We start from the raw sequence: 16,827 nt of genomic DNA, 5'->3' as shown, positions 1-16,827 counted from the left end.
AGTAGATAGATCATATTACCTAATGTGATAAATGGCCCAATTAATATCTCTTTTTGAAGTAGAGAGATTATGTCACCCAAAATTTGTATAATCTCTTCTCTTTTAATTAATTTAAAGTTTTATTAACTTTAACAAGTGGTTATTTAACAATTTTTACCACCGAACCATTGCCCCTTTGGTATAACCTCTTCTCTCTAAAAGGGAGGAGTGTTTTGAAGGTTTTTTTAGAAAAAAGCAAAAAAAAAACAATGACAAGATTATCGTTTAACTAATTAATGAGTCTAAATACATGTCACATCTAGGAATCCTACGAATTTTGGGTATCGAAACTTATCCAACAGCTTTGACAACTACGCTCTCTTTTCTTTTTTTTCTTTTTCTTTTTTCTTTGATGGACTGATAGTAGTAATTTAATTAAAAAGACAACAGAATTTTTTTAAAAATATATATTTTAGGTCTATCTCTGAGACTTCTTAGTCAATGTACGACATATGGTTTTAATTCTTGGTTGCATATGTTAGGCAAGAACTTGTAGAAATTCGTTAGCAGTTCAACATTAATTGCATATATATATATATATATATATATAAGCGCGCTTGGCGACTTGACTTGAATGATATTTTTTATTCATATTTTGAGTTCACAAATTGAATCGTTTGAATGAGATACAATATATTAATTAATAATGTGCTACAACGAAAAGACATGAACAGGCCGGCAATATTGAGAACACTCTTCTTTTCTTGTTAGATGTCACTTATCAGACTCAATAATCATCAGGGGTGTGGTTTATCCCAGGGAGGTAAACACCTTGTGGAGGCGGCTCAACACAGTAAATTCTTATGTAAAGAGTGAAATTACCAATACACCCCCACATGCTATAATCTTTATTAAAATTGGTTTGTTTGGATTAATGGGGGCTAACTTGCAACTAGTTGTCCCAAAATGACGATTCATCAATTTATAAGAAAAAAAGTTACTAATACAAAATAATTTCATGAAAAATCCAGTTGATATTCTGCATGCTTCAATTAGTTCTTTTTGATTTGTAATCATTTTTTAAGAGTCTGATATCGTTATATATTTTTGTATATCTGTCAGTTTAAATTAATATTGGTCCGAGTCCATTACACCATGACTACAATTACAATCAATACTGTCGCGATACCGAAGCCGTTAACCATGGCTTCAAATGTTAAATAAATAGTGTTAATTACTTTATTTCTATACAAATTTGCCTTGTCCAAAAAAAATAATAATAAATAAATTGTGCTAATAGATGTGACAAGAGCATGGTGGGGTATACAGTACACTATTCATTAGGTTGCTAAAAATAGAAAAATAAATGGACAATAGTGGGAGAAGCCATAGCATACATGATACAACACGCAACTACCTCAGCTCAGAAAATCAAGTAGAGTGAGAGAGAGAGAGAGGAAAGAGAATGTGTTTGGGAGAGAGGAGAGAGATAGGAAGACAGGAAGCAACAGGGGCATGTCCATACTGTGAAGGGAAAGTGGAGGCAGTGGATGTAGAGACACAATGGAGGTTTTTATGTCTATCCATTTGCTGCAACACCAAGAGAAAGTTCTTCTGTACTTCCTGCGCCAAACGTTTGGTCTTGTTCTCTTAGATATATTATTAAGAGTCCACTGCATATGTGTATCTTTGCTTTTTTTTCTTTTTTATTTTATTTCAGTTAAATAAGTGTAGTGTATCTCAGTTTTTTCTTCATTCTAAGGACAAATTAGATACACCATTGATCAGTTTTCTAATGATTTGAATATCATTTCTCCTCTTAGTATACTTTCTCAAAATTCCTATACACACACACACATATATACTAACAACTTAAAACATTTAAGCGCACATATAATGGTTAACATGACTTCTAAACAAGTAAGTTCTTAAGTTCAAATATCACCTTATTATCTTAGGTAGCTTGAAATATTAACAAATAGAAACGAAAAATTCTATGTGAACTTTCATAAAATTAAAACAGGGTAGTTCATGGTTGATTGTTGTTTAGAGAGAAAAAGGGAAAGGAATTCAAATACGCTATTAATTTATGAAGCACGATACTTTTATGAGAGACATTTGTAGTATATTTAGATAAATGTTTATCTAATGTTTATTTGATACTTAGACATGTTCACAACTTAAAAATATTTCTTTCTATTTTATTTTAATTAGATATTGAATGATTCTCGATTATATTAGTGACTCAGGACTGTATGCTTAACAAACATAACAAGAGTTTTTAATGTATAAAATTTCTTTACAAATTAATTGTGTAATAATCTCAATGCAGGCTAACCTCAACTTGTTTGTTCTAATTTTTATATACATTAGTAGTATTACATATATATATATATATATATATATCAATAAAAAATAATTAGTTTGATTTTATGTATAAGCTCACAAGTATTATTTGTATTTTTGTTGAAAGTTCACATGCCATTTGAGCTCTGCAACAATGTACAGTAGTTTGTCCCAATAACAGGTGTCAGTGGTCGCCACCTGTGTCAATGGCACATGGGGTAACTTATTCCCACATTTCCCATCAAGTTTTGTGGGGTGAGAAAAATTTGAAAACCGAACGAATGTCATTTAATATACATAGGGTAATATACATAGGGTAACACATTAATAACTATGACAATGCCCAGTAGCTTTTCCAATTTTTATGGAACAAATTAAATAACTTCACTCATGATTAAATACTTGTACATAGATAAATACTTTTAAGTCAACACCACTCATAAATGGTACTGCCTCCTCTGCCTCCAATAAAACAAAAAATAAAAATTAAGAGTTCTCTTAGTTTGTTCTAAAAAAAAACCATTATCAAAAAATTCAAAAAAATTAATTCTATGGAAGTAGATCTTTTTATAACTAAACCGAATCAAATAAAATTTTTGTATATTTTTTTAGTTTGTGACTCAAAAAATTTAAAACTGTTTTTTGAGTCACAAACTAAACATACTCTAACTATTTGAAAATAAATTTTCAAATATACCATTCTATAATGGGACCACGTCTTTTATAATTTCAAGTCAATGAGGATAATTAAAAAAATATTTAAAAAATAGTACATTAGATTTTAAAATTGAACAATTATTTTCAAATAATTAAAAACAAAAAGTAAACACTTTTTGTAAGTGGAAAAGTATTTTGAGTTCATTTTTTAATGGAAAATCATAGAACAAGAATAACTACAACAAAACCATTTTTTTCAACTACTTGGGCAAGCTACTTTAAAATGGCATCTTTTAATTTCATGATAAACATAACCATGATATTTAATGGATTTACATTTTATTACGAAATATATGAATTGAAAGGACACACATTATATTAGGGTTCTATTTTATACTGCATGTTATGACCATTCACGTGATTCGAACGTGCTCGAATTTCAATGATGACATTGAACAGCTGGATATTTAAATTTGAATCCCATTTTATTAAATAAAATGAATCTTGATCAAACTTTAATTAATCTGTAAAATTAATATTCTTTCAAAAAAAAATCACAAAATTTTAAAAGTATCAAGGGCTGTGGTCCTTTGGGGTTGGTGGGACCGTGGGACAAGGCCGACCCACTGAGGGCTTGTCTAATCGAAAGGAGGGTTTTTGAATAGTCTGATAAGGTACTTTTAGAATGTCACTGTTCCCTCCTATTTATTAATTCAATCTCAATAATTGAATTTTGTACTGAATCTCTTCTCCACTTAAAGATCCTCCAGCGCAAAAGATGTCCTTCACAAAATTCAATAATATGAGATTAAATCAATCTCAATCATTATTAAGAAGACAACGGAGTAGGATTGGGGTGGGTTTCTCTAAATTCCATCCCATCCCTTTTAATTTTTGTTTAGTCCATACCCGTCCCGAGATCCGTAACGGGTTAGATTTTCATGTCCAGCCCCACTCCGTTGAGAAATACCGTGTCCTCGTGTCCACCCCACTAACAAATTTTTTTCTCCCACTTTTTGAAACTTAAGCTCCTATTATTTAAATGTGAAAAACTTGAGAATGACACAATATAAATGAAATTATGTATCCCAACAAAAATATAAAAAAAATAACTTGTACATAACATAATTAGAGAACATAATAAATAAAAATAAAAGTTTAATACAACCAAATCATACGAAGTTCTAAACTCTAACTTCTACCATAACCAAAACAAAAGCAAATTTAATGCCAAGTTTACATCCCAAATTAAGATTGTAAGAGATGGGTAACTGGGTAAGCCGCTAAAATAAGTTATATATATATATATATATATATGCTTAGAGGGGTGGGGTGGGGCGAGGCCCCTAGGATATATATATTAAACCCTTACCTGCTCTGTGACCCGCGACGGATACAAAATTTGTATCTATGCTCGCCCCAACAGTATAAAAAGTGTTCTCATATCAATTATTAATAAGGCAGGACGGAGCGAGACCTCGACGGTGCGATAAAAATTGACATCCCTAATCATTATTAATGGATCTCATTTATCAATTCAGTCTTAACCACTAAATTTTATACTAGACCTCTTAACACAGGAAGATCCTACAAAGAATTCAGTGATTGAAGTTAAATAATTACTAATGAATTCTATTTTTCAATTCAATCTTAACTGTTAAATTCTGTGCTGGTTCTCTTCTTAAACTATAGAGAATCTTGTCCATTTCGAAGATTGCGGGCTTCACGTACACTTTTTCAAAAGGCTTAATTTTAACGGGTCCAATAGTTTGGTCATATATATGCTCTCAATTGAACAAAAATAAATAAATAAATAAAGATATAAAGAGACTTTTATTATCGTCACTGAACACTAATTAACCACTAACAACAGTTCAAAGTTAAAACTAAGTATGAATTCGTAAGAACATAAACACACAAACACACACATGAATTGAGTGGGGTCACTCAAGCGAGGAGTCGATGTTATTGACAGATCGAGAGAAAGCAAGAACATCATCAGGGTGTTTCATCCCACCGTCGTTGTCCCCATTTTGAGTGATAATAGCTTCACGAATCACCTCCCTAGCCTTGGCGATTGGATCACCCAAAATTGCTTCTCTATCAGCTGCATCATGCTCTTTCTTCTCCATCTCCTCTTCTTTCCTCACCTCCTCCTTTCTTTCTTCGTTTGCTTCCATCCTCTCCCTCTCTCTTTCTCTCGCGTCAATATCAACCTCTATACATACACACACACACACACACAGATGGACAGAGATTGTGTGAGGATTTTCTTAGGATACACGTGTCATGTACAAAATCAAATGTAGCACCGCTGTCACATGCATGCAAGCACAAGGTCACACGTAGCAGTGGGAGCATTGTAGGATATATATATATATATATAATTAAAAAATAATTATATTTTAATCTATCCCAACCATTTCATTACTTAAGAAAAATAAATGACAAATGAAGTAGATAAAGTTGGGCTTTGTGTGAGAAAGATGTTCTTACTGTTAAGACTCCTTGTCTCGATAGCACAGTGGCCAATGTCTTCGGTGAATTTTGAGAGTGCTGAGTTTCGACTTTTTACACTTACTAATCTAACTTCTAACCCTCCTTGTCTTAAAAAAAAAAAAAAAAAAAAAAAAAAAAACCCTGTTTAGACTCCTTATTGGGCCTAAACTGGCTGGATGTTTATATTCATCACGGGTCAGTCATTTTGGGCTAGGCCTACATAGCAACTGTCCAAATAATTAGTCATTGCTCTGGAAATTGGAATCCTATGAGATCTATAATTCACAGTGGTCCTGGGTAATGTATAACCAATATCAGAGACGAAAGTTCAATAATATATCGAGTACCTCTGGGTCTCTCATCTAATCATATAATTGAACTTTATTCAATACAATGATTTAATACTTAATATTTTAAAACTTGAATATATAGAAAAATAAATGACAAATGAAGTAAATAAGAAGAAAAATTACTAAGCAAATTAGGGGAGGAGGATTTGAACATCATGGCACACCCGGCTCGGAAAGTTGTAGGCTACTAGATAATGCACGCATTAAAAATAATTGAGTCCCATACAAATTTAGTAAGACAAAGAAGTCCAACTTTTGAAGTCTATTTTCAAATATGATTTTTTTTTTCTCCAAAATCATGTATGAAACTCATTCATCCTTTCCATTATTTTTATTTTATTTTTTTTAATATATAAAACAAATATCACAAATAACTATTATGATTTGGATGAAACTGTACATCAAAAAAAAAAAAAAAAAAAGATTTGGACGTGCTTTAGCCTTTAGGCTCACCATGACTATATATACATTTGAGTGTTGACATGTTGAATGGTAGACGAGAAGAAAGCAAACATCTACATCAACTAACTCCAGTTTAGGTATCACAAATTAAAACACAAGTGCAGACAATAACTAGTGATCAGGAGTATCTTCGGGAATTAAATGTTTCGTAAATGTATTGTCATTTCTTGTCCTTGTTAATACTTTTACCACGACAAGTTTGATGAAATAAAATAAAATTTTAAAAAATAGTGAGAAGAAGAAGAAAAAAAAAAAAAAAACCAAGAACGTGCTATTTAGTAAACTACAATTCAAGTAATATTATCTGTAGAGATGAAATAATCCAAAACAAAAGTGTGCACATCACACTGTCCTTGATCATCTTCCAACAAGGTGCAAAAGAAGAAAAAAGAAAAAGAAAAAAAAAAACGTTCAAATTTTTTATAATATATTAAAATTTTAATACACTTCTATTAGATTATTTTTTTAATCTCATAATAAACTTAATTGATCCATCAAATATCAATAAATCAAATTTATCTAATAATTTCTCCTCAAATTTATGTGAGGAATTTGGTCAAGATCACCAAGGGATGTGGCGAGACCTACGCACCATTTGATTGTTAGAGATTCGTATTAATTTTATTTTATTTTTTATTTTTATTTTTTTCCTCTTCCTGATGCGTAGATCTATTCTTTATTTAATAAAAAAAAAAGACCAAAAACTGACAATAGAATAATACTTAATCCTTTCAAATTCGAATCACACATATTAAATTTCAACTGAATTGTTAATATGCGTGTACTACACTTATCTCCAACTAATCATTACAATAGCCAATGTAATTAGTGGCATCGAAGATATGTTATATTTTAAATATATATATATATATACACATATATATACACACTTATGGTACGTGTTCCTCCCCCAATCACAATGTTTAGTCGGTCTAAATTTTGGACTTGTTCAACACAATATTGTTCATACTGCGTGAGCTTATGATAGATTGCGCAATACAATGACGCTGTTATTGCACATGCTCTTCACATAAAACAAATCCACAGGGACTTGTTTTGCATTCAAGTGTGAACGCATCCTAAATTATAATATCATTTTAACTTTTATTTTTGTTATTATTATTATTAATGAGTGGTCTTTTTCAAAATTGGTTAACCAATAATAATTAACACTTGGTACCTAAGTGCGAACATTATTATTATTTGTTAGTTGGGTTGCTTTCATATTTTTTTTTTTATTTTATTATTATTATTATTTTTTTTTTCACGTTTTAGTGATTTCCTACGTGTGAACATGCACAAGGAAGCAGCCAATTTTGAATTCAACGTTAATTCTTTAATTTGGTCCAAATATTAAACTAATTCCACAATAAATTTTCACATCGTTTGGCGACAAACCTAAACTCTCTTGTTCAATCAATTTTACGTGCTCACTTTGACAGAAAAATTAAAAAGGAATGACGGCAATAAATTAAAGTGGAATTACCGGAGTGTGTGCAATTACTCAAAAAAAAAAAAAAAAAATCATTTAAGCCCAAATGTTTTGTGCCTAGTGAAAATCGAATTTTGGACGTTGAGTTTACGCTTCGCTCGAGAAAATCATTTATATACTAGGTCACTCGTGCAAGTTATCTAGCTCGAACTCCTCCCTTCCTTTTTGAAGATGGGAAAATAATATTGTTGTGGTAGCTGCCCATCAGTTGAGACAGACTCAAAAAATTATATGAATTGAGGCAGACTAGGCAATTGGCCCCACTGAACTGTGCATAGGTCCATGCCTACCCATCGATAAGTTGCACCCCTACTTATTAAGTCTTAAATTGTAGATTGAGGATGCCAAAAACGGCATGGGCCGATTGCGACCTAGATCGCTAGAAGCGGGTCGGGTAAGTGGCATTGGTTCGAATCAGATCCTCAAGGGTCGGGCCCAGGAACGAAAGATCAGGCTGGAGGTCCAATCCAAATAGTCAGGCCTATGATCAAGAAGAGCCCAAGAGGAAGCCCAGCACAAGGAGTTAGTTAGAAAACTTCTAGAAGGTTTGTAATAGTCTATAAATAGACAGAAAATAGAAGGAAATGAGGGTTGAAAAATTCTTGAAGTGTAGAGTTGTTCTTTCCAAATCGAGAGAGAAATTTCTTGCATCTTCAATGGCGCCGTCTGTGGGAATCGAACCCACAACCATGTTCATTTCTAAACTATCAGATCGCTGCAAGCCATTCTTCAACACAATAAGAAGCCACGACAAACAGTCTTAGAGGGATGAACAAAGGCAGGCACTGACCAAGTTGAAAGAGTACATACGGAACCCACCAGTCTTAACTGCCCCAAAACCAGGTGAAAAACTCTTCATGTATCTTGAAGTGTCCAACTCTTTATGTATCTTGGAGTGTTTAGCATTGCAACAAGCGCCGTTCTGATACGGTGTGAAGAAGAAAAACAATTCATGTTCTATGTCAGTAAAACAATGACCGAACCAGAAAGAAGGTATTCGAAGGCCGAATGAGTAATCTTGTTATTGGTAAATGCAAAGAGGAAACTCAGGCACTATTTCGAATCCCATCCTTTAGTCGTTCTGACCACATTTCCTGTATGGGTGATCTTGCATAAACCTGATATATCGGGAAGAATGACAAAGTGGGCAATAGAGTTGAGCTCATTTGACATAACGTATGAACCCAGAACGGCCATGGGCAAGCGGTGGCTGATTTCCTGCTGGAATGTGATGAAGGAAACCTAGAGGAAAATCCTGGAGGACCTTTATGGAAGGTTTTTATTGATGATTCTTCGAATCAAATGGGGGCAAGAATTAGGATCAAACTACAGACGACAGAAAGCACCTCACTAAGTCAAGCACTTAGACTTGAGTTCAAAGCAACCAATAATGAAGCAGAATATGAAGCATTGCTGGCGGGACTGAGGTTGTCAAAAGAGCTAGAGGTCAAAAACTTAGTCGCGTTTAGTGATTCGCAGCTAATAGTTCGGCAGGTGACTGGGGAGTACGGAACCAAGGATGAAACAATGGAGGCATACCGTTCTGCCGTTATTCATGAGGCAAAAGATTTTGAGAAAATTGAGTTCATCCAATTGCCGAGAGAATGTAACGAGGATGCCGATCGGTTAGCATGCAGTGCGTCAAGTTCTGGAGAAACACTGGCAAGGGTGATTCCAATTGGTGTGTTATGCTAGCCATCTATCTTTGAGGAACCATCAGGCTCGGATCCTTGGCAAGTGAATGTCATACTGTATGAACCAAGTTGGATCGATCCAATCATAACTTATATGCTAGATGGTGTTCTGCCCGAACAAAGGGATGAAGTAAGGAAGATCAGATCGAATGCTGCAAAGTATGCCCTAGTGCATAACCAGTTATATAGAAGATCTTTCTTGGGACTGTACTTAAAATGTGTTACCTCCACAGAAGTTAGGCAAATCATGTGGACTATCCATGAGGGTGTATGCGGTAATCATTAAAGAGGGAGATCTCTAGCGTACAAAGTGGTGACGCAGGGATACTTTTGGCCGAACATGTCACGAGATATAAAAGAATACTCTAGAAGATGCGATAAGTGCCAAATGTTCGGACCATTGATCCACCAACCACCCGAAGACTTGCACGTAATGGCCAAACCATGGCCTTTCGCGCAATGGGGGATAGATGTGGTTGGCTCGCTGCCGATCGCGAGATCACAAAATAAGTACTTTCTGCTTGAAACAGATTATTTTACCAAATGGGTGGAGGCGGAACCATATCCCAGCGTCACCTAGACTCAAGGGAGACGCTTCATTTGGAGTAATATCATTTGTCGATTTGGTGTGCCAAGGTCGATTGTTATGGACAATAGGACTAATCTTGACAGTAAGCAAGTGAGGGAATTGCTTGAAGAGTATGGAATCAATCAAAAGTTAGCAGCGGTCAGCCATCCGCAGGCAAACAGTCAAGCTGATATTACGAACAGAACAATCTTTGCTTATATAAAGAAGAAGCTTGAAGAAGAAAAAGGGAAATGGTTGGACGAGCTTCCGAACGTCTTGCGGCCTTATAGAACAACCCAAGACAATCGACCGGAGAAAGCCCATTCGCTATGGTGTACGGCACCTAGGTAGTAATACCGGTCGAACACTTAATTCCAACTGTTCTAAGCTTAGCATGGAATCAAGAGCAGAACGACAACATATTGAAATTCAACCTCGACTTGCTAGAAGAGAAAAGAGACGCAGCAGCAATAAGGCTTGCATCCTATTAGCATACACTTATAAATAGTCACAACAAAAGAGTGAGGTATAATATCCCTAATTTCAAAAAGATAGTCCTGGTATTTTAATTTATTGTTTTTATTGTTTAAATTGCATTTTTAATTGTTGAAGTGGTTATGTGTTAATTTTGTTACTGACATTGTAGTTAGTTATTTAATTTTTCATTAGTGTGCTTTAATTGATTTAATTATGTAAGTGGTTTAATTTAGCTATTTTACTTGAATTAATTTAATTGAATTTAAATTTAATTGTTTAATTACCTTGATTTAATTAAATTTAATTATGTTTTATCGTGACTGTATGGGTGGTTGCACACAGATAGTTATGTAATAGGTTTACAGTTCAAAGCCGACGTTGATTATAACCTAGGTTGTTCTATGGGCCGAGTAAAGTCAGATTAGGGTTTAATTGAGCCTATGATTAGTGTGGCCTATAAATATTCACCTAAGGTTCTACCTAGGGTTTTAAAACTTAAATACGTCTTTGGAAGCAGAGAAGAGGAACAAAAGAATTTTTCAGTAAGAATTACAGGGAATCTTCGAAGACGGCATAGAGATTTTGAACAAAAGTCTCAAAGGCAAGTTCTATCATTGTTCTCTCCCTTAGGCTTCGTGTTCTTTGCATACTTAATAGTTCCAGGATGAATTACATGTTTTAAAAATAAAACAACGTTACCTGGTTCATGGTTTGAATTTTAATTATGACAGTATGTGTTTTATACCTGCTAAATCGTATAAACTTGAAACTTTCTTGCATAATTCTTTGTTTGAACCCATCTTAGCAATGTAATAAGGACATAAACAATGGTTGGAAATGTACTGGGACTCAGTTACAAGTTCTGGGAACCTAGGCAGAGAAGTACCGGAGGTGAAAACGACGCCGGAAAAACAAAACATGAAGAAGAAGAGGGGAAAGAGCCGACTCCTTTTGGATTGGAGCCGGCTCCTTTTTATTGGAGGCTGCTCCATCTTTGCTTCTTCAAGTTTTTCTTATTCTGTTAGCGTGATCTTCAGTTTTCAATGAGACAGCTTCGTGGTGATGGTTTGTTTAAGTTTTTTAAGAGGAATTAAGTACTGTAGTGGAGGTTTTAGAGGTTGTCCAGAGTAGGATTAAAGTCTCAAGGGATAGAATAATACAGATTTAAGCACCGAGTTTTAATCGTTAAAACTGTATGGTTTTCTTATGTGCTTTGCAGACCTGTTTGTATTCGGACATTTATATTTTTTAATTATAATAGAAATTTCTGTGAGAGCTTGTCCACTGCCAATTACGTATTCGTGGAATGGAAATACATGCTAGAAATCTATAGTTTGCTAAAGATTAATTGATGGTCAAATTGTAAAATTTAATGCATCAATTTGTTGGACAGGAGATTTACGGTATGATAAATTGCCTAAATTTATTATACAGGTTGTTGAACTAAGTAACCTAATATTTATTTAGGCTCTGTTAATTATGAATACTGGGAAGTAAATTTATATTTACAAACACAGCTTCATGGGGTCAAGTATTAGTGCCTGTGATGTGTTTCTATGAGATGGTTTCTATGTAACGGGGTTATATAAGCATGTAAATATTATATTTGTTATGTTTTCATGCTTATCATGGAATGGTTGAAATTGATATTTATATTGTCAATGCTCCTTCAACTGCTGGACTTATTTAAGCATATGTGATAATGTATTCTAAAATGCTTAATATGGAATTGTTGATATTGTTATTTAATTGTTAATGCCTTATCAACTGTTGGATGGATGGAATTGTATGCACCGGTATGGGACGGTGTCATACTAGGTTTGGAATAGCACAAGTTGCTAAAGTCCTACCTATTTTAGAGTAAGGGTATGGGTTATTAAATAAAATCCTCCTTATATTTATGAGTCGGTACGGTTGAATACGCAAAACGACTTACTGGATTTCTTGTGGATGATTAGGAACGGAGTTTAGATATATTTTTATGATACCGCGACATGAGCTTGAGTCTTAGTGTCGACGGTTAGGGTGCGTATATGCAATTGGATATGTAGCTAGCTGTGAGGGTTGAGGTATACCCTGTTTAGGCTTAAGTACTCATGCCCACTCAGGTGCGTTTTGTGTGATGCCTTCTATTCAGGTTGAGACCCTCTTCATAGTCTAGCGAAAGTCTATTAGTGTGGATATATTTATGTATGGATTATTAGTTATTGTTGAACTATTTAGTATGTACATGTGTATCGAGTCTCTGCTTGGATTGTAGCAGGATAGAACTTGTTCGTGGGCCTGACCCACTTCTATTTTTTAGGTCTACGTCAGTTCCAAGTTTAAGCTTGTTCGTGCTGAGCAGAGACGATCTTCCACTCTATCGACGATGTAGGATTTCTTTCCAGATATTGGATTTGGATTTTATCTTCAGTTTTACTTTCATTCAGTTTAGGGTTTTTATTAGGGGTTTACTAGAGCTGGATTCCTGAGTTTTTAACCTATGGAGGTTGTTTTGGATTATTGGGATATTTTAATTATTTAATATTAAAGGATTTTATATTTTAGTTTCTTTCAGCTTTTAAATTTTAATTCTTATTTCATTTTGTAATCTGTGTTCGTTATAACATATTAATTGTTTGATATCCCTCGGGTTTGGGCCTGGACCTGATCAACTCGTGTCTCGGATCCGAGGGGTATCATATGATGCATAGAGACTTTGTACCTGGTGATTTGGTTCTGAAAAAGAAGGTGGGGATTGTCAAGAAGATGATGTCACCATGGGAAGGCCCATACAGAGTGGCAGAAGCCATAGGAAAAGGGGCATACATTTTAGAGACTATGGCTGGAAGATTGGTCAGTAAGCCATGGAATGCCACGTCTCTAAAGAGGTATTACTAGTAGAAATTGAATTTCATTTTGAGCAATGTTTATTTTGATTTACACGTTTATAAAATGTATAGAATCTCCAAGATATATAAAAAGAGTTCAGTTTGTTTCAAAGAGTTGATTAAAAGGGGGGGGGGGGGGGGGAGCATTTAAGCCATACTTGGCAAATGGCGTTATGAGCTGAACGCCAGACACTTGCACAAAAATAAAAAGGTAAAGTGGCAAGTGACATTCTAACCGAACACTAAACACTTAAGCTAAGTAAGTGGCAAATGGCACTACAAGCCGAACGCCTAAAACTTGCACAAAAATTAAAAAAAAAAAAAAAAAAAAAAAGTGAAATGGCAAGTGGCATTCTAGTTAAGCGCTAAGCACTTAAACCAAGTAAGTGGCAAATGGCACTACGAGCCGAACACCAGACATTTGCACAAAAATAAAAAAGTGAAGTGGCAAGTGGCATTCTAGCCGAGTGCCAAACACTTAAGCCAAATAAGTGGCAAATGGCACTATGAGCTGAACGCCAGACACTTGTACGAAAATTAAAAAAAGTGAAATAGCAAGTGGTATTCTAGCCGAGCGCTAAGCACTTAAGCCAAATAAGTGGCAAATGGCATTACGAGCCGAATGCCAGACACTTGCACGAAAATAAAAAAGTGAAGTAGTAAGTGGCATTTTAGCCGAGCGTCAAACACTTAAGCCAAGTACGTGACAAATGGCACTACAAACCGAACGCTAAAAACTTGCACAAAAATTAAAAAAGAGTGAAATGGCAAGTGGCATTCTAGCCGAGCGCCAAACAGTTAAGCCAAGTAAGTGGCAAATGATACTACGAGCCGAACGCCAGACACTTGCACGAAAATAAAAAAGTGAAATGGTAAGTGGCATTCTAGCCGAGCGCCAAGCATTTAAGCCAAGTAAGTAGCAAATGACACCACGAGCCGAACGCCAGACACTTACACGAAAATAAAAAAGTGAAATGGCAAGTGGCATTATAGCCGAGCGTTAAGCACTTAAGTCAACTAAGTGGAAGATGGCACTACGAGCCGAATGCCAGATATTTGCACGAAAATAAAAAAGTGAAGTGGCAAGTGGCATTCTAGTCGAGCGCCAAGCACTTAAACCAACTAAGTGGCAAATAATACTTCGAGCCGAACGCCAGACACTTGCACGAAAATAAAAAAATAAAGTGGTAAGTGACATTCTAGCCGAGCGACAAGCAGTTAAGTCAAGTAAGTGGCAGGTGACACTACGCTAGATACTTGCACGAAAATAAAAAGGTGAAGTGGCAAATGGCATTCTAGCCAAGCGCCAAGCACTTAAGCCAAGTAAGTGACAAATGACATTACGAGCTGAACGCCAAAAACTTGCACAAAAATGAAATCAACTAATGGAATGTTATCATGGATGAGCACCAGGAGCGAGCCTAAAAGGAAAAGCTTACGATAAGTGTTAAGAAATGGAACAAAAGTCGGCCAAAAATCATTTATTCCATTCAATTCATTTTAAGTTCTGAATTACAAGAGAAGTATCCTAATGAAATGAGTACAATGCAAAAAGATGGCACATCTATAAGTTCCTAGCTAGCCTTATCTGTTCCCTCAGTTTCTGGACCACGCTCGACATTTTCCTCACCATCATTAACTGTCCCATCTCCTCGGGGAGGAGAGTCGAGATGGATTATCATCTCATTCTGTTGAGTTCAGCCCTCAGCAATAGGTGTAAGGGGAATCATGGAGGATAGAGGAGGAACATCCAGAGGTTGATCAGGTGAAGGGATAAGAATGACCCCAGAAGATGCAATCTCTTGGCATTCTTCAAAGATACGCTCGGCAGGAGTGGGGTCCGGGTCAGCATAGACTCTTGGGGGACTGATTTTCAATTCCTTGTCAACATCATCTGGGCCGGCATAGGAATTGGTTTGACCTTCAACATGAGAACGGTCAGTGTAGCCGTCTCTGTACCCTTCTGCGTACCTGAGGGCCCCGATCCAAAAGAAACGCCCGTGGAGAGCCCTCATTCCACCATCAACCCTACCAATGATGCCGAGCAAGGCTTCACGTTCATCCGAGGCTCTCTTCTCAAGAGCCAGTCGCATTGACTGTTCGTCATCCAGCAAGCGCTGAAGATTTTTTCTTTCAGCCCTCAATACTTCCCTCTCAGTCTACATAACGTTCTTCTCAATCTAAATAGCGTTCTTCTCATCTTGAAGGGAGTCTGCATCCTTTTTCAGAACGTCCATTTCTTTCTCAACATTGTTCAGTTGCACCATTAATTCGGCGTTTTTGGTATTAATGATTTTATTTTCTTTGTTGGACGATTCAACATTACTGGCGAGCCTATGTGCCTGAGCATTGGATGACTCAACATGCTTCTGTATTGTCATCATCCCGAACAGAGTCTGCAAATAGATGCATAAATACTAATTAAGCCAAATGTATATTCAAAGAAGTTAGAGTATGAAGACTTTCTTAATTTAACCAAGTATGGGGTGGAAAATTACCTCCATGGCAGCCAGGGGAAAGTGGCTGAACGTCTCCTTCTGGGTCAGTGCTTTAGCCACTTTAATGTCCTTAGGGGACCACAAATGCTTGTAGTAGGCCCGAGCGGTCTGACCTTCCTTGAACATAGTTTCGTTGGATTTGACGACCGACCCATCTGCTAGGATGAATCGTGAGGTCCATGGAACTGCTTCAGAGAGAGAAGATGAAGCTTCACCGGTTCCAGGAGTGGCGATAGTTTTGGTTTAGGAGGTTGTGGATGCACCCACCCCAGAGGATCGAACCCTCCTTGACAGAGGAATATCGTTAGGATCGGGTTCACTGTCAGGCTGGGGTCTTTTCCCTCGCTCTTTATCTGGAGCAGGCACAAGGGTGTTGGAGGGGTTATTTGCCCTTGGAGCATTATTTGGATTGGCACGTGGAACACTAACGTTGGGGCTGATGGCAGTCACAACATTCGGAGCGGTGCTGGAGGTAGTGGCGGAAGTAGATACTGAAGTTGGAGAGGAAGCTAGGGCAGGAGCAGTGAACTCCTATGAGGGTCCTTCCTTCTGCTGAAAGAAGGGATCCGGATCTGGTTCATGAGAGTGCCCTGAGTGAGATGTTACTAAGATTCTCAGATACAAGGAGTTCCGAACAGGAAGGAACGTTGTTCAGAACGTATTCCTTCAGGTGGTTGATCCAATCCCTGTAAATACTGTAACTCAGTTCGTTATGAGAAATACCTAAAAATTGCAAAGAAAAGTACAGAGGCGAGGAATGCAAACTTCATAAGGGCAGTCACTCTTGTGGTTTTTGTACTTTCTGTATGAAGAGACAGAGCATTCACCAAAAGCGCTCGGGATGGGGTAATCCCTAACAGCCGGAGCAAACCAAGCCTCTCTAACCCCAACTATGTTTTTCTTCCACCTTTTCTTGAAGTCAAGTTTATCCA

At 36.1% G+C, this 16,827-nt stretch overlaps 1 protein-coding gene across 1 annotated transcript; it reads left to right on the top strand.

Annotated features, from left to right (window-relative positions):
* The first annotated feature begins 8,140 nt into the window (after nt 1–8,140).
* LOC132278362 (uncharacterized) lies at nt 8,141–9,480 on the top strand. The gene is made up of 2 exons (XM_059780157.1): nt 8,141–8,245; nt 8,974–9,480. The coding sequence occupies exons 1-2, from the start codon at nt 8,141–8,143 to the stop codon at nt 9,478–9,480; spliced, it is 612 nt and encodes a 203-aa protein (XP_059636140.1).
* Nucleotides 9,481–16,827: the final 7,347 nt, after the last annotated feature.

This window comes from Cornus florida, unplaced genomic scaffold (genome assembly GCF_030987335.1).
Source record: "Cornus florida cultivar Cherokee Brave unplaced genomic scaffold, ASM3098733v1 CherokeeBrave_3.0.0_Hap2_Chr10, whole genome shotgun sequence".
NCBI classification, from domain to species: domain Eukaryota; kingdom Viridiplantae; phylum Streptophyta; class Magnoliopsida; order Cornales; family Cornaceae; genus Cornus; species Cornus florida.
This window is presented reverse-complemented; position numbering and strand designations above follow the sequence as displayed.

What these genes read in the sequence shown, in the direction of transcription:
- LOC132278362 (XM_059780157.1), top strand. Translation starts at nt 8,141, where the DNA reads ATGGGCCGATTGCGACCTAGATCGCTAGAAGCGGGTCGGGTAAGTGGC. An exon ending in AACGAAAGATCAGGCTGGAG is followed by an intron (nt 8,246 to 8,973) that starts GTCCAATCCAAA and finishes GTATGAACCCAG; the next exon opens with AACGGCCATGGGCAAGCGGT.